This window comes from Ursus maritimus, unplaced genomic scaffold, assembly GCF_017311325.1.
Source record: "Ursus maritimus isolate PB19 unplaced genomic scaffold, ASM1731132v1 scaffold_16, whole genome shotgun sequence".
Lineage (NCBI taxonomy): Eukaryota > Metazoa > Chordata > Mammalia > Carnivora > Ursidae > Ursus > Ursus maritimus.
In genome coordinates this window covers 61,899,028-61,924,398 of record NW_024424008.1, presented here as the reverse complement: position 1 = coordinate 61,924,398, position 25,371 = coordinate 61,899,028, and the positions used below count along the sequence as shown (strand labels likewise).

Below are 25,371 nucleotides of genomic sequence, written 5' to 3'. Positions count from 1 at the left end.
CTGTGTTTGGCACTGGGACCTGAGGACTTCTTAATTACAGTGTGTTGAGGATGTAGGCAATCTCATTACTAATGTGTTAAGTTTTATGTATTATACTTTTTAGAAAATTTATTTATTTGTCAGAGAGAGAATGCAAGTAGGGGGAACTGCAGGCAGAGGGAGAAGGAGGAGCAGGCCCCCGCTGAGCAGGGCGCCATCCCAGGACCCCTGGGTCATGACCTGAGCTGAAGGCAGGTGCTTGACCGACTGAGCCACCCAGGCGCCCTATATATTACACTTTGAATTGAGAAATATGGCCTCTAAGATATCACTATTTTTGAAATATTTTTATAATTTGCATGAAAACATATTGGTTAAAATTCTTTCCAAGGATGAAAGCATGTTTTGCAAAGCACATTTACATTATACCACAGAGAGTGTCTCTAGAGATGTTTCCTGGTATCTGATGAGACTCAGCTGAGACTAGGCTGACCTTCACCCAGACAAGATCCATAAAATAGTTTCTGACATTTACTTTCCAATGAGTTTTACCAAAAATTGTGAATCCAGTACTATCCCATTTATTTCAAGATAAAAATTTAATGTTTTATTACATTTGAATGTGACAAGTTCTGTATTAAGTGATATGATTTAATGTAATTTAGGAAATAGTTCAATACTTGACATTTTCTTTACTGTGTCTGACATAATTGGAGTTAAGAATTTTCTTAGAGAGAATTATGACTTTTGTATTTCTTTGACAGTTTCTGGTAATCTACTAAAACTTTTTTTGTAAAAAAATCAAAATATTTATAATTTGTTCAAGAGAACAATACTGTTAAATATTGTTACTCTTTTACATATTAGGATGAAGGCTTTAAATTATAATTTAAAAGATAAAAATTATAAAGGTACAATACAAAATCATTTCATCTTTCTTGCTGAACAACGCTGTCTGTTCAGATATGTACATACCTACCTATAGAGCTTTACTGTATAGCTTCAGGATGCCTAAGAGTTAGGATCTCCTCTGCTAGACGGTTTTTTGCATTCACTCCTTTCTCTGCCCTGGTCTTCTTTATAGCGGTGGTTCTCAAAGTGTGGTCTCCAGACCAGGAGCATCCACATCACCTGAGAACTTGGTAGTGTGAATTCTTGAGCCCCACCCCTGACTGTGTGAATTAAACTCTGTGTTATCCTGCAGTCTGCATTTTATCAGTCCCTTGAGATGGTTCTGATGCAGGCCAATGATTTAGAAACGCCATTGTGTAGTCAGAATTCCCATAAAAACATAAAAACTGGCAGAATCACCTGCCACATCACATTTCAGCTCTCCTCACTGCACTCGTCAGTATCTGTGACCACCTCCATCATTGGTCTTTAAATCTTGGGGGAAAAAAAGATGCACATTCTTATGAAATGTTTGGGGAAATCCCCATCTTATCTTAAAGGCTTCCTCTTTTAAAATTTAGCTAGCTTCATGCAAATAGTGCTTTAAAAAGTCGTCGACTGTTTTACCTAATGATAATTATTAATGGTGAGTGATTTGCATTTTTTCATTAGAATAAAGTAATACCTTATGTTTTATGTAACACTTTGCCAGTTCAGAGAACTTTTGTGCTCTGTTCTCATGCTCCTTCACTTAGATCAGAAAACTGAAGCTGAAAGGAGATGCTATCCCATAAAGTACCAGAGCCAATACTGCAGTCCTACATCAGTGTTCTTCCCACTTCCTCTGTCACTGAGTAGTTTGCTAAATATATCATGCAGTTGCATGGTAGTCTTTGTTACAAGAGGCACTAAGCAGCTTTGTGAACACTGAACTCCACATACTTATCTCCAGAGGCTTATCAAACACTGGGACAGAACTCCCCCACCTCCTCATCTCTAGCTTCACTTAAATCAGAATTTTATTAGGTACACTTACAAATGGAAATCAGCTCCTGCTGATTTATGTCAGTACAAAGGGGCCTGCATAAATACAGAATTTCTAGTATCTTGGAATTCTCTTTCAGGATCCCTAATTTAATACTATTAATGTGCATAATAAAAGAATATATATATATATATATATATATATATATATATTTAGCAGAGATTGTAACTCCGGAGTTTATTCTTTCCCTTGTCCTTTTTTATTCATTTAGCAATTAGAAATGGAAGTACAGTATCATAAGACTTTAGTGCTGTATGTGAAGTTTTATTAATACTATTGGGGTTTTTTAAAATATCACTTAATATTTATTTTTTGAAAGCAGACTGTAATAAGTTAAAGATGTATACTATAAATCCTAAAGCAACCAATAAAAATAAAAATACTACAGAGGTATGCATAATGAGCCAATATAGGACATAAGATAGAAATATAACCTTTACTTAAATAGTCCAAAAGAAAGATGAGGAAATAGAGAAGTCAGAAGTTACCAGTGTCAGGAATAAGATAAGAGACATCACTACAGTTTCTACAGACATTAAAAGCATAATAGAATATTTTTAATAGCTTTATGCTCTTAAATTCAACAACTTAGATGAAATGTATGAATTCCTTGAAAGATACAAACTGCCAAAGTTCATTCAAGAAGAAATAGCCTATAGCCTATACTCTCTATTAAAGTATTTGAATTTGTTACTAACCTTCCCACAAAGAGAGCTCCTAGAATTGACTGCTGAAATCTAATAAATATTTAAGAAAGAAATAATACCCACTCTATGTAAACTCTTCCAAAAAAAAAGAAGAGGCAGGAATACTTCCCTGAACTTCCTGAGACCGGCATTGCCTGATAGCAAAAGCTAACAGAGACATCACAATAAAGGAAATCTGTAGATAAACTTCCTTCTTCAACATAGACCCAAAACTTCTCAACAAGATATTAGCAAATTAAGTTCAACAAAACATAAAAGTGGATAATGCATTTTGACAAAGTGGGGTTTATTCTAGGAATATGTTAGGTTGAATTTAAAAAACCCCAAAGTTATTTATCATTTTAATAGACTAATAAAAGTTACATGATTATCTCAGTAGACACAGAAAAGGCATTAGACAAAAGTCAACATCCAGTCATGATAAAAGCTTTCAGCAAGCTAGGATTAGAGTAATGGACCTTCTCAACCAGATGAAGGGCATCTGTGAAAAAGCTTAGCTAACATAATAGTAAAGGACTGAATGCTTTCCCCCTAAGATCAGGAATAAGGGACTGAGGTCCACTCTCACTACTTCTATTCAGCATTGCACTAGCTAGCACGACAAGTTTAGAAAAAGAAATAAGGCATACAGGCTGGGAAGGAAGAAGGAAACCTGTCTTTATTTGCAGAGGATATGATCATCTATTTTCAATGTCTTAAGGAATCTACAAAAACAAAACAAAACAAAAAAAAACCTAGAGCTAGTAAGAACATTTAAGTTTAGCAAGGTTGTGGAATATAAGGTGGATACATAAAAATTATATATATTCTGAAACCAACTATGGAAAATTGAAATTAAAAAGTACTATTTGCAGTTATACAAAGGTGACCTATCAGGATGATGACAAAAAAGATGTGTAGGACGTTTGTATACATTGAAAACCACAAAGCTTTGATGAGGGAAGTTACAGAAGAGCGAAATAAACAGAAAGATGTACTGTGTTCCTGTATCAGGAGACTCAGTGTTGTTAAGATGTTAATTCTTTCCAAATCAATCGAGAGGTTCAAAACAACACCAGTCAAAACCTCTACAGAATCTTTTTTCAGTGATTGACAATTTGCTTCTAATATTTTTTTTTGTAAAAATAAAAAGACCTAGTGTACCCTAAAAAGTTTTGGAAAAGAATAAAATGGAAGATCTTGCTCAAAAGAATTTCTAGAACTGTTCTGAAGAAAGTAATCAAAGCACTGTGGTATTGGGATAAAAATAGATACATAGCTCAATGGAATGGAACAAAGAGTCTAGGCAAAGACCCACTGATGTATGATCAATTGATTTTCACCAAATATACTACAGCAATTAAAGAGAGGAAGGAAAATCTCTTTAATAGTACTAGAACAATTGAAAAGCCAAAGCCAAAAAAAAAAAAAATTAAAATCCTACTCCTGTATTTCCAAACATATATAAAAATTATCCCCAAATTGATTATACTGTTTTGAATATAAAAAATTAGCCACAGACAGGGGAAGGATTAGTGAGACAGAGACCCAACAAAGGAACTTGTATCTAGGAATTTTTTTTAAGTACAACTCACTAATGAGAAGATAAGCATTCCAAAAAAAAAAAAAAAAAAAACCTGAATACACACTTTATCCAGAAGGTATACATATACCACATTTTCTTTATCCATTTATCTATGGATGGACCCTTGGGCTGCTTGCCTTTCTTGGCTACTGTAAATAATGCTGCAGTAAACATAGGGGTACACATATCTTTTCAAATTTGTGTTTTCATCATCATTGGTAAATACCCAGTAGTGGAATTATTGGATCATATGTTAATTCTATTTTTCATTTTTTGAAGAGCCTACATGCTGTTCTCCAGAGTGGCTGTGCTAGTTTGTATTCCCACCAACAGTGCACGAGGGTTCTTTTTTCTCCACATCCTCACTGACACTTGTCATTCCTTGTGTTTTTGATTGTAGCCATTCTGACAGGTGTGAGGACGTATTTCATGTGGTTTTGATTTGATTTCCCCAATGATGACTGATGTTGAGCATCTTTTCCTGTGTCTGTTGGCTGACTATACATCTTCCTTGGAAAAATGTCTATCCAGGTCCTCTGCCCATTTTTAAATTGGATTGTTTGTTGTTTTTGGTTTAAAGTTATATAAGTTCTTAAATATTTTGGACTTTAACCCCTTATCAGATCATTTACAAATGTCTTCTCCCATATAGTGGGTTGTCTTTTTGTTTTGTTGATTATTTCCTTCTCTGTGCGAAAGCTTTTTATTTTGGTGTAGTTCCAATAGTTTAATTTTGCTTTGATTTCCCTTGCCTGAGGAGGTCATATCTAGAAAAAAGTTTTCTATAGCCAGTGTCAAAGAAAGCACTGCATGTTTTCTTCTAGGATTGCTATGGTTTCAGGTCTCACATTTAGGTATTTAATCAGTTTTCAGTTTATTTTTGTGTGTGGTGTAAGATAGCACTTCGTCCACAGATGAATGGATAAAGGAGATATGGGGTGTGTGTGGTGAGATTGTGCCATTTGTAACAACATGGAAGCACCTGAAGGGTACAATGCTAAGTGAAATAAGTCAGAGAAAGAGAGAGACCGTATGATTTCACCCATGTGTGAAGTTCAAGAAGCAAAACAAACCAAAAGGAAAAGGAGACAAAAAGTCTCTAAATACAGAGAATAAAATGGTGGTTGCTAAAGAGGAGGGGATGGTGGGATGAGTGAAATGGATACAGGGGATTCCGAGTACAATTATCTCGATGAGTACCGAGTCATGTATAGAATTGTTGAATCATGTTGTACACCTGAATCTAACATAAAACTGTGTTAATTACACATAATTAAAAAATAAGATACACAGATGACAAAGAAGCACATGAAAAAAACGCTTAGTATCGGGGTGTCTGGCTGGGTTAGTCAGTAGAGCATGAGACTCTTATCTCGGGGTCCTGAGTTCAAGCCCCATGTTGGGTGTAGAGATTACTTACATAAATAAACTTAAAAACATTGAAAATTGAAAAATGCTTAGTATCATCAATCATTAGGAAAATGAATATAAAATTACAGTAAGAATATCAATATCTAGAAATCGCTTGCATTTCTATGCAGTAGCAGTGAATGCTAGTTCAGAGCATTTAGAATATCCAGAATGAAATGAAGAAAGCAACTCCACTTAAAATAATATTGAAAAGAGTAAATATGTGGGAATAAATGTAAGAAAAAGAGCAAGACTTGTATGTTGAAAACTGCAAAACATCACTGAAAGAAATTAAAATAAATTTAAAAACCATTCTTTGTGGGGAAATTGAGAAGGGTCTACGTGGGTGCCACTTTGAACCGAGTTTCCAACACGCTGTGGCTTCTGCTAGCTCCCTCCCTCGCTATCTCCCGTGCTTACTCAGAGAAAGGTGCCATGTTGTGAGCTTCCGGATAGAGATGTCCATGGAGGGAGGAACGGATACCATCAGTCAACAGTTGGCGGGGACAGAGGCCTGCCAGCTGCCAGGCTGTTTGTGCCCTTAGAGGCTGTGATGACGATGGCCCCAGATGACACCTGACTGCAGGGTGTGGGAGGCCTGAGACAGGGCACGTGCTAAGTCACACCACGACTCCTGACATGCAGAAACAGCGGCACAATGAAGTCTGTTGTTTTATGCCATGAAGCCGTAAGGCAGTTCACTGTGTGGCGACAGATAACTGGGAGTTACCGACATCAGTGTCAGTGTAAAACAGTCATTCACTTAATGTTCAAGCCCCTCCTGTTGGTAGTTCAGCAGTTACTTACTGTATACGATGCTAATCCCAGAACATCCACAGGAGGGGCGGGAATATTCAGGAGACTTTTTCAAGAACAGAAGAGCTGGTGGGCACCATTTCTCTCGTCCGTATAGCAGCCTACACACGCCGACCCAGTGGGAATGAGTGAGAACACTCTCCACCTAGCCTGCTGGTAACATGTACCTCCCACACGCTCTCCCATGTCTATGCTGCAGCCAACCTGCCCTCAGCATGAGCCATCCAAAGCATCATCACGGGCCCGTGGGCCCGCAGCGCTGCCAAGGGACTCCTGCCCAGGGGAGAAGGGAAGATAACCGCACACACCAGCTGGACTGCAGCCCCAGTGGTGGGCTGGGGGCAGGCATCTGGTCTAACTGCAGGCACCGCCCACCAGTGAAACCCCAGGGGACAACAGTGGGAAAGTGCCCTGCAGTTCGGTGCTACCACAGCTCTGGAAAACATCCGGTCTGACCCAAAAATGAAAAAGACCAGTCCAAAATACACATGCACGCTTCTATTCAACGCGTCACTATTTACGATAACCAAGATATGGAAGGAACCTACATGCCCATCGATAGATGAATGGATAAGGAAGACACAGCACACGCACGCACGTGCACACGCACTAGACGATTACTCGTCTTGGAAAAGAACGAATCTATATGGGACACTATGCGTGAACCTAAAGGCTGTTATACGACGTGAAGTAAGTCAGAGAAGGACACCTGTATGATTTGACCTCTATGTGGAATCGGAAGACAGACCCATAAATACAGAGAATAAACAGATGGTTGCCAGAGGAGGGGGGGATTAAAAGTTGCAGTCTTACAGTTAAAAATAAGACATGGTGAAGATAGCTCGTCTCCTCCACACCGCTCATTCACATGGCTGGCAGGTCAGCGCTTGGCGGAGAACTGGAAGCTTCCGTCCATCTCCACAGGGGCCTCTGCAGAAACTGGGCTTCACATTATGGTGGATGGATTCCAAGATCACAAGTCTCAAAGGATAGGAAATAGAAGCAACCGATTTCCTACAGCCTGGTCCTGGAAACTGGTCCAGCATCACTGCTGCTGTGTTCATGGGACCCATGTTGAAGGAGAGGAGTGCACACTTCAGGTCTTGGTGGGAGAAGCACTGGACACTTTGGGGTCATGTTTTAAAATCCCCGCACCTGTCTTAGTTCAGAGCACCGTTGGGGCACTTTTCTGCTGTATTCCGAGGAAGGCTTACTGTACACATCTTAAGTGATTAAACCAGATACTTTCTAAGGTTCTTTTACACTCTGAGTTCCCATTATCTTATAATTTTTGTTTTCTATGTATTGTTGACATATTCCACAGTGTCGTTTCCCTACTATATAGTCTGACAGTGTTTTGGGTTATGAAATTGATGTTTTCTCCTTACTCCTGTACTTTAGAAGTTTGAATATTTATATAATGCTTGGGAAATCCAGCAGACCCTCACAGAAAAGGTGTAATATGATGATGAATGTGAACGTAAAGAATATTGTGAAGTAAAGAAGTATGTATTAATAGAGAATACCAGTTAATAGAAGGTCAGGTATTTAAAAGATATATTTTTTAAGAATGGTTTTATTTACTTATTTGAGTACTTTTTAAATTTCTTCTCTTTTTCTCAGGTAGTTCAATGTGATGAAATTGGTGATGAAATTTCCATTATACTTCTCTATTTTGAGTTTGAAGAAATTCTGGAGGAACAAAGCCTTTTTTTTCTTTAATCTTTACTACTTACAAAATGAACTTGTCAATTTTAATTTCATTTCTTTCTGTACTAAATACTGTTTTAAGAAAACACGGTTTGCTACTTTGTGTATACCAGCTTATGGTTCTTTATTGTTTCAAGAATTTTACTCCGACAAATTTTATTTATTTTATTTTAAGTTTCTTTTAAAATTCTAGTTAGTTAACATGGTAAAAATTGGTTTCGGGTGTAGAATTTAATGATTCATCACTTACACACAACACCCAGGGCTCATCACAACCAGTGCCTTTCCCATCACCCATCTAGCCCACCCCTTCCTTCACCTCCTCCATCAACCCTCGGTTAGTTCTCTATAGTTAAGCATCTCTTACGGTTTGCTTCCCTCTTTTTTTCCCCTTCCCCTATGTTCATCTGTTTGTTTCTTAAATTCCACAGATGAGTGAAGTCAGATGGTATTTGTCTTTCTCTGATTTATTTCACTTAGCATTATACGTTCTAGTTCCATCTGTGTTGTTGCAAATGGCAAGATTTCATTCTTTTTAATGGCTGAGTCGTATTCACTGTGTGTGTGTGTGTGTGTGTGTGTACACACCCATCTTCTTTATCCATTCATATGTCGATGGACATTTAGAACTACCTTACCATCCAGCAAGTGTACTTCTAGGTATTTACCCAAAGGATACAGAAATACTGATTTGAAGGGGCACCTGCACCCCGATGGTTATAGCAGCATTATCAACAATAGCCAAATTATAACAAATCTCCTTTTAGAAAAACAGATTAATTCATTCTATCTCTGTCATTCATTTTTATTGTGATAAGATCAAAGAAAAACAGGTATATCTTAAGGAAATAAATTCATGATGCACATAATGTGGATTATGCCAAAATATTTTCCCCATCACCCTAATGTTAAAGGTCTTTTATGTGTAATAGTATATATGTAAACTTAATCTGGACCCTTTGTAAATTGCAGTGTCCTCTCGCATGGCAGAGCAAGTGGGAAGGCCCAGAAGATCCCTTACAGTACCTGAGAGGTCTTGTAGCTCGTGCCCTCGCAATACAGGTGAGAGTAAACCAGTTAGCGATGGAGTGTATGACCCCATGGTACAGACGTTGTTCGCGATGGCTGTGTTGCCGGTGACCAGTGAGAATGTGTGGTACCTAACGCATCGCATGTTCATTTCTCATGCTGTCATCGGTGTTCATAAAGCATTCTTTTAAAATGTTTGTTTGTTTTTGCTCACTGTGGCTCTTCATAACTTTTGAGAATTTAGAGAAGAATCTACACTTTTAATATATGTGGGCATATGGTTGGTAACTGACACTGATTCATAACTGTGACTAATTCACTTTAGAGCATGTCCCCCTCTCCCCGTAGGGAGCTGCTGCTTTCTCTTTTTTCTTTTTTCAAATCAAGTTTTTTCAGACCAGTCACGTACCTTGCAGGAAAACTGAATGGAATAAGGAATGATCTAGAGTGATTTTCTTAAAGAAATAGCAAATGGTACTGGTTCTTTGGTGCACGCAGTGTACCCCTTCCCCTGTGTGGTTTCTCAGCGTCTCGCTCCCTCCCCGCTCCGCTGCTGCACCTGCTTCACCAGCGGCCTTCTTGACCACGACTTCTGCGAGCATGAGTCCTCCTAGATGAAGCTCGCACCTGTCCACAGCTTCAGCCCTGTCATCAGCATGACTGCTCCACCTTTGAGCCCCTGGACACCTTTGAACTAGACTCTTTAGACTTTTCCTGCTTAGACTTCTCCCATCTGTCATCTGTCTCTTTCCTCAACCTGCCCGGCATACCCTGGACTCCATGGCACATAACTTGAACCGTCCCCTTCCCAGAGTCTGCTTTATCCTATCTCACATTCCCTGATGCCTCATCCTTCCTAGAAAGTGTTGCACTTGGGTCACTCTCTGTCCACACACAAGCTGCTGAGCTCTGCTGTGACACCAGACAGGGTCCAGTGCGGGAAGGGGCTGGCCCTGCCCCTGTGTGCCGCCATGGCCCTTTCAGCCGTGCACTGCTTTCCTGAAAACCGTTCTGTCACCGCCTCCCCTTTCCCTTAGCTGAACACCTTACGTTTTACTTCACAGAGAAAATTCAAGCTATGAAATGTGACCCTTCGAGAAGTCCGACCCTTGTCTCCCACCTACAAATTGTCTGAACCTGCCGTCATCATCTTTGTGCTAATACGAAAGAAGTTGACCTTCTGCTGGTGGAGGCTTATCTTTAGGCCCATGTACTTGACTTCAAGTGTTCTTAGCTCTGCAGATACTCCCTCCAGCACTGTTCCCTCCCTCTTCTCTTCATCTCTCCCTCCTTTCATGCTCTATTGTGCCAGTGTACAAATGAGACTCCTTTAAAGGGGCCGAGACCCATCTGAACGTTTGTTTGGCTTCTAGTCTGACTAATCTCTTCCCTCTTTGACCTTGACTGTTCTTTGAGGACTCAGAGTGGCGTTTCTGGATCTGGACGTGTGTCTCATGACACCCTTTTTGGGTTCATCTAAATAGCTCTTCTAATTTTCCTAGATGTAAAATATGAGCTTTCAGTACATCACTTCATCTATTCCGACTGGTGTTTTTTTTTAATAATTTTTTATTATGTTACGTTAGTCACCAATACAGTACATCCCTAGTTTTTGATGTAGTGTTCCATGATTCATTACTTGTGTATAACACCCAGTGCTCCATGCAATACATGCCCTCCTTAAGACCCATCACCAGCCTATCCCATTCCCCCACCTCCCTCCCCTCTGAAGCCCTCAGTTTGTTTCCCAGAGTCGATAGTCTCTCGTGGTTCATTACCCCTTCTGTTTACCCCTCCCCCATTTCTTTTTCCATTTCTTCTCCTACCAATCTTCCTACTTCTTATGTTCCATAAATGAGTGAAACCATATGATAATTGTCTTTCTCTGCTTGACTTATTTCACTTAGCATAATCTCCTCCAGTCCTGTCTATGTTGCAGCAAATGTTGAGAAATCGTTCTTTTTGATGGCTGAGTAATATTCCATTGTATATATGGACCACATCTTCCTAATCCAGTCGTCTGTTGAAGGGCATCTCAGCTCCTTCCACAATTTGGCTATTGTGGACAATGCTGCTATGAACATTGGGGTGCATATGGCCCTTCTCTTCACTACGTCTGTATCTTTGGGGTAAATACCCAGTAGTGCAATTGCTGGATCATAGGGTAGCTCAATTTTTAACTTTTTAAGGGACCTCCACACTGTTTTCCAAAGTGGCTGCACCAACTTGCATTCCCACCAACAGTATGAGAGGGATCCCCTTTCTCCACATCCTCTCCAACATTTGTTGTTTCCTGCCTTGTCAGTTTTTGCCATTTATTCCGACTGTTTAAATGATCTAATGAAGGACAGAAAGGGAAACATTTATAAGAACTGAGCTCATTCTGGAGATCAGGCATGCATGTGCTGTACATGAAATCTCGGAATATTTACAACACATGAGGTGGGTGTTATTTCCGATTTTAAACATGGGAAAAATAAAACCCCAATTTCAAGAGTAGTTAAACAGTTTACAGAAATTGTGTGGTAAATGAGAGAACTCACACTGAAGTCCCCTTTCTGTAAAAACACGCAAGTGTTTGATCATTCCACAAACTATCAGCAACATTTTAGAAAGATTCTCACTCTCCCCCGTGAAACTTTTTACCTTGGCCTCTATCCTTACAGTCATCCCATGAAAGTCAGTGACAATTCTGTCTTTCCTATGACAGAGGCCGAAAGTCTTGGAATCCCTGTTAACTCCTTACCTCTCGTGTGCGTCCACCCTACCAGAAACGTGATCTTGCCTCTACCTTCAAAATATATCCAGACATACCACTTCACCTGCTACTACCTTGACTGATGTCATTAGTAATACGGCCGTCACCTAACTAGTACTGCTCCTACCCTTGTCCCCTCCCTGGCTGGTTCTCAACCAAGCAGTCTGAATGTTCTGGCTAAAGGATAAATCAGATTATATCACTCCTGTCTTGGAAATACCCTTGTGACTTCCTGCCTCATCCAGAGTCCCCAAATCCTTACATCAGCCGACAAGTGAAGGTCAGGCTTCCTCCCTCTCTGATTGCCTCCTCTTTTCCTCCTTTAGTTTGCTGCTATCCTTGCTGGCCTCCGGGCTGCTCAGTGAATGCTCCCCGCCAGGGGCTTTATTCTTGCTGCTTCCTCTGCCTGGGCTGCTGCCCCCAGACGCTGCACGGAGGTCATTTTCTGCCTTGGAGCTCTTTGCTCCAGCGTCACCTTCTCAGCGAGACTTCGTTGGCCATCCTGTTTCAGGTCGCAGCCCCCCTCCTCTCCTTCTTTATTTTTCTCCGGAGCCTATATCCGCAGCTAATATTCTATACATGTCACTGAATTAATTTTCTTTGTATTCCTCTACTAAATGGAAGCTCTGTAAGAGCAGATTTTTGTCTGTTTATGGGCCTATCCAAGCATGTAGAACAGTGGCTTGCACAAGTAGGTTTTTCAGTATCCAATGAACAGATGAATGATTCAATCACTTTTAGGATTATTCTCAAGCAAACTGACATAAACCTCTTTCACGTTTCCTAATCATCGTGATTTACCTCCCAATATGTATTCTGTAGCATCTGTGACATCCTTATGAGATTTAATTTCTATTTCTATTTAAATTTGCCCAATAGATGTTATAGTTTAATCTTTTACTCTACAATCTAACATTTGAAGATTTGTTTTATTTTCTCTTGAGATCCTAAATATTAAAAGTAATCTTATTATCCTTTTAATTTTTCATTTATTTTCTGAGGTATCTTACTTTATCTTGGAAGGTTCTGCAGTATTTTTTGCATTCCTAGAAGAATCTTTATTTTCCTAACTCCTTTTAGTAACTCTCACAGTCCTTAGTACGGTGATTTACACGTAGTAGGCACTCAGTAAAATCATGCATAGGAAGACCTATAAACAGAATGGAAAAAGCAGTCTGTATGAGGTCCAAAACCTCTAGCCTCCCTGTTTTTATATCCTATACTCAGAAGACGTATGTTATGGATCTTTTATATTCATATATATTCATATATATTCATTCATTACTTATTTATGGAGCTTCTGTTTTGTGCCACCACTGCTCTAAGTGCTGGAGATACACAGTAATGAGGAAATCATGAATTCCTACCAACAGGAATCTCTACATTTAGTGAAGGAAATAGATAATAAATAAATAGATAAATATTGGAATTTCATGAAAAAAATACATCTTGGCCCAAACCTGAGGTTGAAGATTAATATACAGTTGAGCTTTAAACTGTGTTGTTACTATCATAGAATGAACTTAGGGCACATAACTGAAATAGTACCCAGTAAAATACAGCTATTGCTATAGCAGTAGTATTATAAGATTTTAGGAGTTACATGTTGTACAGGGACAGTAATTTCTTTGCACTGTCAGCTAATAAATTCTGCCTATGGTCAACTGTCCTGCACATTTGGAATACTAAGTAGTAGTCTGTGGTCTATGATGATCTACAGTTTTATGGAAGCAATCCTATAAACCATGCTATTTGTACTGCTTGCAGAAGATAAATCTTGGTTCTAGAAATGTGACAATATAGCAACATAATTGGCTTTCAAGATAACAAGGTCTTCCCAGAATTTTTATCTGCATCTTGCTTTTATCACGTGCATACCAATTTCGGCAGGGACTGGCGTGGCATAGTAAGAGGCTTTACCACGGAAACCATGTAGGGACCGTGTAAGCAGACACGCTAGGGTTCCTGCACAATCAGCAGGTGCTGGCAGACGAGCTGTGGTCCCTGCAGGAGACTGGCCATCTCAGGGTTCCGCTGGGGTCACACAGCCGCTCCCCCCCCCCCCCCCCCCCCCCCGCCGTCAGGGCATCGGCTTGTTAGTTAGGGAAGGACATGGCTACAGGGGGTCGTCTGTGTCTTGCAGCCTTGGCTTGGGCCACAGAAGGGCAGTGCAAGTGTCCTGGGGCCGGTGGACTCTGCCCCTGGTCTCATGCTTCCTGAGGGAAGGGCCCAGCCCCCAGACAGAGAGGAGCGGCCTGCACCAAGGGTGGTAGCAGCCCGCTGACTGCTGCGTTGTGTGTTTAGGGGTCTCTGTGGTCTCCCCTCTCCTAAGTGCTCGTTGTCACACCCCCTGTGTGCCTGCCCTGACTTCCTCTCTCCAGCCACTGCACATGCTCACATAGGCCATCTTCTCAGCAGCACCTGAGAGGAAAGGGGGCGGGGACACCACAATGCAAATGATATTATAATGAGATCAGACAGCCCTGGGGCCCGTCTCCTGGTCAGCCCCGCTGAGCGCCAAGCTGCCTGAGGGTGGCTGGCTGGTCCCTGCGGTTTTCCCCTGCTCCGCGTGGCTACCTGCCACCTCTAAAAACGTGTCTGCGGTTTTCCTGCTGTAGCCGCGTCCTGAGCTCCTCGCGCTCACCTGCGCACCCTCTGGAAGGACTCGGGGCCATGTGCTCATCTGCCTGTGGGTGCACCTGACGCTGGGCTAGACCCAGTGATGCTGCCGCTAACCCCTGTGCGCGTCCGGGGCAGACAGGCGAGCAAAGTCCTTCGCAGGAATACGTTTTCTAGGAAGAACCTTGAACATAAGAGCCTCACCTTAAGCAAATCTCGAAAAACTCCTTCCTTACTAAATGTCCTGAAGATGATTGCTAATCTGTATCTGTGATGTGTGAAGCTTTTTTTAACCTCCGTGGATTTTTAAAATCTCAAAAGTTTTTTCTAAATAAGTATTCTTTTAATGTCTATTGTTTTTGAAATTTTATAAGTGAAAAAATAAATACGTGCTAGATATAATTTTTTTTCTATCTTGTTTTTATGTTTGAATTGAAGATGACTCACATTAGATGTTTTGGTAAATGATATCAGATTTTTCCTCCCTGAGAAATTTTAAAATGGCAAAGTCCATAGCCATTGGTATTTTATCCTCTCAAGATAGAAGTAGTCCCGACTAGGACTTCCCCTTGAAGGCATTATGGTTAGAGAGAACTAACGAACCTAGAATTAAATTTTGTTCTTCAGTGTTGTTTTATTTCATGTTGCAAATGCACGTATGTCAGCTTTATAAAGATCTGGATTTCACCATAGCCAAATCGGTATATTATACTTTGTATTAGTTAAAATTTATTTATATTTTTTTTACTAAAATGCTTTCAACATTATTCCTTATACTTATCTAGCAATTTCATTTTCTCTCTCTTTTTTTAATGTTTTTTTATTACATTATGTTAGTCACCATACAGTACATTACTCTCTGGTTTCTGATGTAAAGTTCGATGATTCATTAGTTGCGTACAACACCCAGTGCACCATGCAGTACGTGCCCTCCTTACTACCCATCACCAGCCTGTCCCATTCCCCCACCCCCTCCCCTCTGAAGCCCTCAGTTTGTTTCTCAGAGTCCGTAGACTTAAGACGTGTATTATCAACCTGTTTTCTCTACTTACTGAACTGTAGAGTTCTTCATTTTTTCACATAATATGAACAATTGCACGGTCATTGTTTTAAAAAATTTTACTCTTGCAATAACAAGTACATATTTATCCTTTAGTCTAATAATTTCAACCTATAGAGCAGATAGGGGTTATTTTTACTCCAAGTGGCATATAAAATGCCCGTCTATATATGATCGTAAATCAACTAAATATAAATGTCAGGCCTGGTTGGAATTAATAACATTGTTACACTTACTAGATATGGTAGTAACATCTGTGCTTTACAAATATTGACGTCCTTCATTTCTGGGATGCCAGGACTTTTAAAAGCAGGCATCTATTTATTGGGCTTACCAGAAGGTGAAGGCAAACAATAGATCGTAGCCGTATTGAAGCTGAACTGAACTTTATATCTAATTAATACTAGGATGCTATAAAGAAAATTGATGTCATTAAGGGAGCTAGAAAGTGAGTGGGTCGGAGAGGGTATCACTTTGGTATGATGGGCAGGTAAGACCTCTCTTAGGAGGTGGTATTTAAACAGAGACTTGAATGGAGTGAGAAAGCAAACCATGAACATCCAGAGAGGAAAGTCTCAGCAGGGGAACCAGCGCATGGAGAATCTGGGAGACGAATGGGCTTTGCTTCCTTATGGGATAAAACACAAAGGGAGGGTGTGTGGAGACGAGAGCTGGGGCAGCTGTGTGGCGGGCCGCGGGCTTCTCATTGTGGTTGCCGGGAGGCCTTCACAATATCTTCTTCAAATTTCAGTATTTTCAATGCATGTATCAAAAATACTTGATTTAGCTGTTCATGGAGGCTCTTTAGTTATCAATAGAGAACTGTTTTATCCAGTTTTTCCCCTAAATTCATCTTTAAAGAATAACATTTGCCTTAATTTCAACCACTAATCAGCCAGGAACATTATTCATAAATGAAGTCACACTGAATTTTATGTTTATCAAATATTCCTCACACATGTAATTTCTATGTTTAGAAATTATTTATGGTCATTATTATCACATGTGACTAGAATATTTGTCATTAAAAATAATCTTACCAAGACATGATTATGGTAAAAAAATAAATTTTTTGATCTTTCTTCTTTCCCTTAAAACACTACGTTTAGGTGTCATCTCAGAACAAATCGAAGGGGCACCTGTGTGGCTCAGTCAGTTAAGCATCCACCTCTGGATTTTGGATTGAGTCATAATCTCGGGTTTGTGGGATCAGCCCCACATCAGGCTCCGTGTTGGGCGTGGAGCCTGCTTAAGATTCTCTCTCCCTTTCCCTCTGCCTGCCCCCCCACATGCGTGTGTGTGTGTCTCTCTCTCTCAAATAAAAAATGAAATCTTTAAAAAAATTAAAAACAAATTGAAGCTGTAATTTTGCTCATTGAATTCTATCTTGCTCAGCCTTGAATCCTAAAATTTTCTTGTACAGGATATGGCAATTTAAAGCTCACTTTTTCCCTAAATAATAAATTATTAAGTAGCATTTTACAAGCATACAAATTTTCAAAGTCTCCAACTAAAAACTGTCAGATTGGATAAAATAAAATTCAGATATGTTGGCTGTAGGGCATCAGGGCATTGCCCTTTAAATGTAAAGACACAAATAGATTAAAAGTAAAATGATGGAAAAGCTATACCACGGTAACACCTGTCAAAAAAAACCCCCAAAACAACAAAAACATGAAGCTGTCTTAAAATTGGGTAAAACGGGTTTCATAGCAAAGAATATAACAGGAGATAATGAAGCTTATTCAATAATGATAAAGTGATCAGATTGTCAAAAGAACATAACAATGCTAAACATTCCACAGCTAACAGAGTTTCAAAGTCCATGAGACAGAAGCTGATAAAACTGCAGGAGAAACAGGTATATCCATAATTAAAGTTGGAGATTTCAAAACATCCCTCTCAATAATTGGATAAGTAGGCGAAGAATCAGTAAGGTTATCAAAGACTTGAAGAACTTTTAAGTAATGTACACGGAACGGTATTGCATGCAACAGCAGCAGAGCAGACAGTCTTTCCAAGTGCAGGCAGAACATTACCAAGGCAGATCACAGATGGACGTTTAGTAACCTAACAGTGTTTAAGCCACAAAGCTATTCTCCCTGGCCATACCGTGGTTTGACAAGTTTATACAGTATGCTGTGTTCACCACAGCATGGTACTGTCTATCCCGTATCCTTACTGTGATATCATGGACTGTATTCCCTGTGCCCTGCCTTTTACTCCCGTGACTTACTCATTCCATCACTGGAAGCCTGTACCTCCCTCTCCCCTTCACCCATTTTGTCCAACCTACACCCCTACCCTCTAGCTTCTGTCAGTTCTGTGTATTTGTAGGTCTGATTCTGCTTTTTTTTTTTTTAATTCATGTGTTTGTTTTCTTTAGATTTGACTTATGAGCAGAGTCTTATGGTATTTGACTTTCTCAGTCTGACTTATTTCATTTAGCATAATACCCTCTAGGTCCATCCATGTTGTCTCAAATGACAAAGACTCATCCTTTTTCTGGCTGTGTAATATTCCATTGTATGTGTATACATCTTATCCATTCATCGGTCAGTGGACACATAGGTTGTTATCCTGTCTTGGGTATTGTAAACAATGCTGCAGTAACACTGGGGTGCATGTGTCTTTTCAAATTATGGTTTCATTTTCTTCAGGTAAATAAATACCCAGTAGTAGAATTACTGGATCATATGGTATTTTTTTTTCCTTTCACCTTTTTTTTTTTTTTTTAAGAGAGGGAGCGCATGCCTGCAAGCAGGGTTGGGGCAGGGAGCAGGTGGAGGGAGAGGAGGAGAGAGAATCTTAAGCAGGCTCCACGCTCAGCAGAGCCCCACTTGGGGCTCAATCTCACAACCCTAAGATCATGACCTGAGCCGAAATCAAGAGTCGGACACTTAACCAACTGAGCCACCCAGGTGCCCCTGGATCATATGGTTATTTCTATTTTTCATTTTTTGGGGGACCTCCATACTGATTTCCACAGTGGCTGCACCAGTTTGCATTCCCACCAACAGCGCATGAGTGTTCCTTCTTCTCCATATCCTCACCAACACTTTTTCTTTTCGTTTTGATTTACCCATTCTAACTGGTGTAAGGTGACATCTCATTGTGATTTTGATTTGTATTTCCCTGATAATGTGTGATGTTGAGCATCTTTTCATGTTTCTGTTGGCCATCTATAGGTCTTCTTTGAAAAATGTGTATTCAGATCCTCTGACCATTTTTAATTGGATTATTTTTGTTTAACTGTATTAAGTTCTTTATATATTTTACATATCAGCCCCTTATCAAGTATATTATTTGCAAATATTGTTTACCATTCAGTAGGTGGACTTTTTGTTTTGTTGATGGTTTCCTTTGCTGTGCAGAAGCTTTTTACTTTGATGTAGTTCCTGTACTTTATTTTCGCTTTTGTTTTCCTTGCCTCAGAAGACATATCTAGAAAATTGTTGCCATGGCGATGTCAGAGAAATTACTACCTGTGTTCTCTTGTAGGAGTTTCATGGCGTCAGGTCTCACATGTAGGTCTCTAATCCATTTTGAGTTTATTTTTGTGTATGGTTTTAGAAAGTGATTCAGTTTCATTCTTTTATATGTAGCTGTCCAGTTTCCCTAGCACCATTTATTGACAAGACTGTCTTTTCCCATTGTATATTGTTGTGATTGCCTAAAATATTTATTTGCCTTAAACCCTTTTTCCAAGAAAATGGTACATCAAAACAAAATAAAATGGCATCAGCTTATTAGTGTGTTTCATTTTATACTAATTGCTATGACATATAAGATACTTACAGTTCTGTTAATGTTATTTATTTTTATATATGTGGAAATATATTTCCAAATTTAGTTTCAGTACTTACTTTTATTTATATTTTATATATATAAAATTTATATACTATAACTTATATTTCTTTTTCTTTTTTAAAAGTCATTCTATAATGGGAGACATAATCTTCTCTACTTCCCCATCTGAAGTTGATTGTCTTTTCATTCCCATTTATCTGTGAAATAACATTCTGCTCTGAATGCTAAATGGCATAATTTTAGGTTAGAATGCGAATTAAAGATTTAACTTTTTTTCCTCAAACATGAAGCCGTTTTTCCCCAACACAATTTATTGAGGGAATGAAATATTTTTTCCATTCCCCAGTGATCTGTGATGCTGCCTTTATAAAATATTAGATTCTTATTTTTTTCTCATTTTGATCAGAGATGGAAGTTCAGCTTCCTTTTGTATAGATACATGATATACTTCATAAATGTGTGTGAACACTTGAAGGGAAGGGGTTTTTGTTTTTGTTTTTTGCCTGTGGTATACAACTGATGCTTTTCTTTTGCCTTCGAGTTCATCTCAAAAAGTTTATTATATGAATTTAATTTTGTTATAGCAATGATATAGATTTAATTCTATACTTACTGATTTCATTACTGGTAACTAATAGCTTTAGCCTCTGACTTTTACATCCTTGAAAATCTTAGTTTTGACTAATATGTAAATTAGTTGAAGAACATTTTTGAGTAATGTTTAAAAGAAGAGGTACAGTTGTTTATTTTCTGAACTCTAGCCTACATAAAAGTGATACCTAGTTGTATTCACAAATGAACGGTAATAAGTTGATATAAAATTTTTCGGGGGGGGCGCCTGGGTAGCGCAGTCGTTAAGTGTCTGCCTTCGGCTCAGGGCGTGATCCCGGCGTTATGGGATCGAGCCCCACATCAGGCTCCTCTGCTATGAGCCTGCTTCTTCCCTTCCCACTCCGCTGCTTGTGTTCCGTCTCTCGCTGGCTCTCTCTCTCTCTCTGTCAAATAAACAAATAAATCTTTAAAAAAATTTTTTTTTCAGGGAAAAGCCTTTTCCTTTAAAATTCTGTATCTATTGGTTCATATAGGAGTAGAACTCTCATGAAACATTTTTCGTTTGTGGCTTTCCACTTAACACGTTTTTAAAAAAGTGAAGTATAATTGACATACAACATCTGTTAGCTCCACGTGTGCATCGTAGTGAGGTATGTCGTAGAGACGTACCTGACGTGACATCACATGGAGTGTATGTTATACATGACATAACGTGTTCAAATATGACTATACATTGCATAATGATTCCCGTAAGTCTAGTTTCAATCTGTCACCATACAAAATCATTGCAGTATTATTGACTATATTCCCTGAGCTGTACAACACATACCCATGAGTTATTTATTTCATAACTCTGAGAGTATACCTCTTAAACATCTTTACCAATGTTGCCCATCTTCCATAACTTCCCCGCTATGGTTAACCAGCTGTTTTTTTCCTATATCCGTACATCTGTTTCTGTTTTGTTTTATCTGTCTCTTTTGGTTTTTAGATTCCACATAGAATTAAGACTGTATTGTATTTGTCTTTCTCTGTCTGATTTGTTTTACTTACCATAATACCTTCTAGGTCCACCATTGGTTTTGCAAATGGCAAGATTTTATTCTTTTTACTGGCTGAGTCATATGTCATTGTGTACACACCAAATCTTTACCCATTCATCTGTTGAAGGACACAGACTGCTTCAGTGTCTTGGCTATTATAAATAGTGCAGTAATGGACATAGGGGTGAATCTATCTCTTCAAATGGGTGTTTTCATTTTCTTTGAGTAAATATCCGTAGATGGAATTGCTGGATTTTACAGTATTTCTATTTTTAATTTTTTGAAGAACCTCCATCCTATTTTCCATAGTGGTTGTACCAGTTTGCATTCCCACCAACAGTGCACGAGGGTTTCATTTTCTCCACATTCTCGCTAGTACTTGTTACTCTGTCTTTTTGATGTTAGCATTCTGGCAGGTGTGAGGTGATACCTCATCTGGTGTTGATGTCCATGTCCCTGATGGTGAGTGATGCCGAGCATCTTTTCATGTGTGTGTCTGACCATCTGTATATCTTCTTTGAGAAAAATGTCTATTTAAGTCCTCTGCCCATTTTTAAAATCTCTTCTCTGGTACTAAGTTATATAAGTTTTTATGTGTTTTGAAGATTAACCCCTTATCAGATGTGTGATTTGCACAGATCTCCCTTTCAGTAGGTTGCCTTTTCGTTTTCTTGATGGTTTCCTTCACTGTGCTGAAGCTTTTTATTTTGAGGTAATTCCATTTCTTTATTTTAGCTTTTGTTGACCTTGCTTGAAGAGACTGGTCCAAAAAAACATTGCTAAGAGCTTCCTATCTCAGTTTGTTTCCCAGAGTCCACAGTCTCTCATGGTTCATTCCCCCTTCTGTTCACCCCCCCGCCTTCATTCTACAAACTGAGGGCTACAGAGGGGAGGGGGGTGGGGGACGGGGATAGGCCGGTGATGGGTAGTAAGGAGGGCACGTACTGCATGGAGCACTGGGTGTTATACGCAAATAATGAATCATGGAACACGACATCAGAAACTAAGGATATACTGTATGGTGACTAACATAATAAAAAATTGTCATAAAAAAGCTTCCTGCCTATGTTTTCTTCTAGGAGTTTTATGGTTTCGGATCTTACATTCAGGTCTTTTATCCATTATGAATTTATTTTCACATATGATGTCAGAAGGTGGTCCAGTTTCCTCTGCTGCTTCAGGAGTGGCCTTTTCCCCGTTGGGTGTCCTGTCTCCGTTGTCCTTTGATGGACTGTGTAAGCCTGTGTTTATTTCTGGGCTCTCTGTTCTGTTCCATTGATCTGTGTGTTTACCCCTGTGCCAGTAGCATCCTGTTTTGTTACTGCAGCGCTGTAGTGTATCTTGCAGTGTGGGATTGTGATACTCCAGCTGTGTTCTTTTTTCTCAAGATGGCTTTAGCTGTTTAGGGTCTTTGGTGGTTCTGTACAAATTTTAGAATTATTTGTTCTAGTTCTGTGAAAAAATACTGTTGTATTTTGATAGGGATTGCACTGAATCTGTACATGGCTTTGGCTAGTATAAACATTTTTAACAATATTCTAATCCATGAGCATGGTGTATCTTTCATTTATTTGTGTTATCACTAATTTCTCTCATCATGTCTTACCATTTTCAGAGTACAGGTCTTTTACCTGCTGGTTAAATTTATTCCTAGGTATTTTATTCTTTTAGATATAACCATTAAGTGGGATTAATTTCTTAATTTCTCTTACAATTCATTATTAACTATAAAAATGCAACAAATTTCTGGGTGTTAGTTCTGTGTCCTGTGACTTTAATTAACTCATTTATAGTTCTAACAGTTTTTTGGTGGCATCTTTAGGGTTTTTTATATAAATCATGTCATCTGTAAATAGTGACAGTTTTAAGTCTTCTGTTCCAGTTTGGATACCTTGTATTTCTTTTTCATGACTAATTGTTGTGGCTAGGACTTCCAGTCCTTTGTTGCATCAAAGTGGCAAGAGTGGACTTCCTTGTTTTGTTTCTGATCTTAGAGGAAAAGCTTTCAGCTTTTCACCATTGAGTATGATGTTAGCTGTGGGTCTGCCATATATGGCCTTTGTTATGTTGATAATGTCTTCCTTCCCTCTCGGTCCAGTTGCCCTTAAACCACTGTTTCCTTGCTGGGTCCCAGGGTGGGTGAGCCAGAGAGAGGCCCCTCAGGGATATTTCCCCCACTGCGGGTCTTCACATTGGGAACGAGGTTCCTGTCATTACTGTGTCTCCCATCTCTTCTCACCTTCTCTGTGTGGTCTCTTTGTGGTTTCTTGTTTGTCGTGCAGAGCTTTTCGATCAGTTTCCAGCTCTTCTTCAGGAAGGGTTACTCTGTGGGTACAGACAGGTTTGTGTGTCCGTGGGAGGAGGTGCACTCAGGGTCTTATGCCACCACCGTGGACGGTCTCCATTTAATACTTTTTATCGCAGTTATTTGTGCATGTTTTATCTCCTCTAACAAGATAATAAGCTCTTACTTTCTGTAAATGCTAAGTGACTGAATGCATGCCATTTTTATTCATAAATTCTGCTTCATCACTAGCATATTTTTTGATAAAATATTGCAACATTCTTAAACCATCCTGTATTGCCTTGGAAAAATCTTTTTTTTATTTTTAAGAGTGGAAGGCAGAGAGAGAGGGAGGGAGGGTTGGGGGAAGGGCAGAGGGAGAGAGAGAATCTTAATCAGGCTCCATGCCCAGCACGGAGCCTGACATCGGGCTCAATCTCACTACCCTGAGATCATGACCTGAGCTGGATTCAAGAGTCAGATGCTTAATGGCAGAGCCACCCAGGTGCCCCAGGAAACTCATTTTATTTGTCTTTTAATAAGGGAACTATAGTAGATGATCTCTGTGGTTCACTCAGTTAAGAAGTTTTACTTCCCATAATTCTGAATCTGTGTGTACGTGCACGTGCGTGCGTGCACACTCAGCAGTCAAAAATTTACCCAACGCTTTATTTGCTTAACTCCCCAATTACATTTATTATACATCATTTGAAGAATTAGAGGTATACAGCCTCATAATCATAAGAGAGGCATGTAGGTGTTATGTTCAGTCTCAGACCTAATCCTTTAAAAAGAAAGTGGCTGATAGCCAGCAGCAAAGAAAAACACTTACTGAGAAATATTTTAGCTAATATGCCTACAACTTTGCTGAAAGCCCAATCCATATATGCGTACTGCTGATCATTAAAGATTGTACTACTTGAGTCTTTATTTCTATTCTTAAAAATGACTATAAATGTTTTTAAAATACCTTTACTGTCTTAGAACAGTTTTAGTTCACAACAAAATTGAGGTGAAGGTACAGACGTTGGGGCATTGCACACACACCCCTGCTACCACATCCACGTCGCCTTCCTCATCCTCATCCCTCACCAGAACGGTACTTTTTTTTAACCAAGGATGAACCTACATTGACCGGTCATAATCACCCAGTGTCCACAGTTTACCTTCAGATTTGCTCCTGCTATGTTACGTCTGTGGGTTTGGACAAACGTATAATGATACGTACTCATCATTCCAGCATCATAGAGTAGTTTCACTGCCCTCAAACTCCTCTGTGCTCCGCTGCTCCACCCCCTCCTCCCCCTCCCTGCTAACCCCTGGTCTTCTTCCTGTCTCCATAGTTTCACCTTTTATATTATTGGAATCCTGTAGTAATGTCGCCTTTTCTCCTTGCCTTCTTGAACTCCGTATCGTGCGTCTCTTCGTGGCGTGATAGCTCATTGTTTCGGTGTATTTATCCCTCACCTACTGAGGGACGTCTTGGTTGCTTCCCAGTTTTGATGGTCATGAATAAAGCTGCTGTAAACAGGTTGAAATGTAATTTTTTAAAAAATATGCTTCACTGTGTTTTTCACTATGAAGTTTGCTGTTCAAAGACAACATACATATTAAGTAAGAGAATCTTTGTTATTTAAACTTCATCTTATCAAATATGCCTTTGTTTTAGTCTGCCTTGAAGCGTAACAGACAAAAAGTTCCCCCCACCATGGACTAATAAGAACATTTGGATCATAGAAGCTTTTCCTTTGGTTACTAATTTTATTAATTCAGACTTAAAGTAAAGATCTGATGGTCAGCCACCCTTTAGTTGTTAATTAATTTGAACATGTGCATATGTCCGTTACTGGCAACAACTCTTTTGAAATTTTTTAATTAATTTTAAGAGGTTAATGATAGTATTAATTTGAAATATGTACGCGTTAAATATTATAATAAAAGATCACGCAAACATAATTTGTTAGCTATGTTTAGCTAATGAAAATAGGCAGATAACAAAAATATTTCATAGGGAGTAAACAATGAATAATTTAAATATCCTTTATTGAAAATAGGTACTGTATAGAGTGTTACTGTTTTAAAGGATAATATCCA

General features: G+C 39.2%; 1 protein-coding gene across 1 annotated transcript in view; it reads left to right on the top strand.

Annotated features, from left to right (window-relative positions):
• The window catches only part of DYNC2H1 (dynein cytoplasmic 2 heavy chain 1), a 299,576-nt gene that overhangs the window by 248,822 nt on the left and 25,383 nt on the right, over nucleotides 1-25,371 (top strand). Inside the window, exon 85 of the mRNA XM_040631281.1 lies at nucleotides 9,095-9,184. Within this exon, the coding sequence (XP_040487215.1) occupies nucleotides 9,095-9,184 (90 nt within the window). The remainder of the gene's footprint in view (nucleotides 1-9,094; nucleotides 9,185-25,371) is intronic.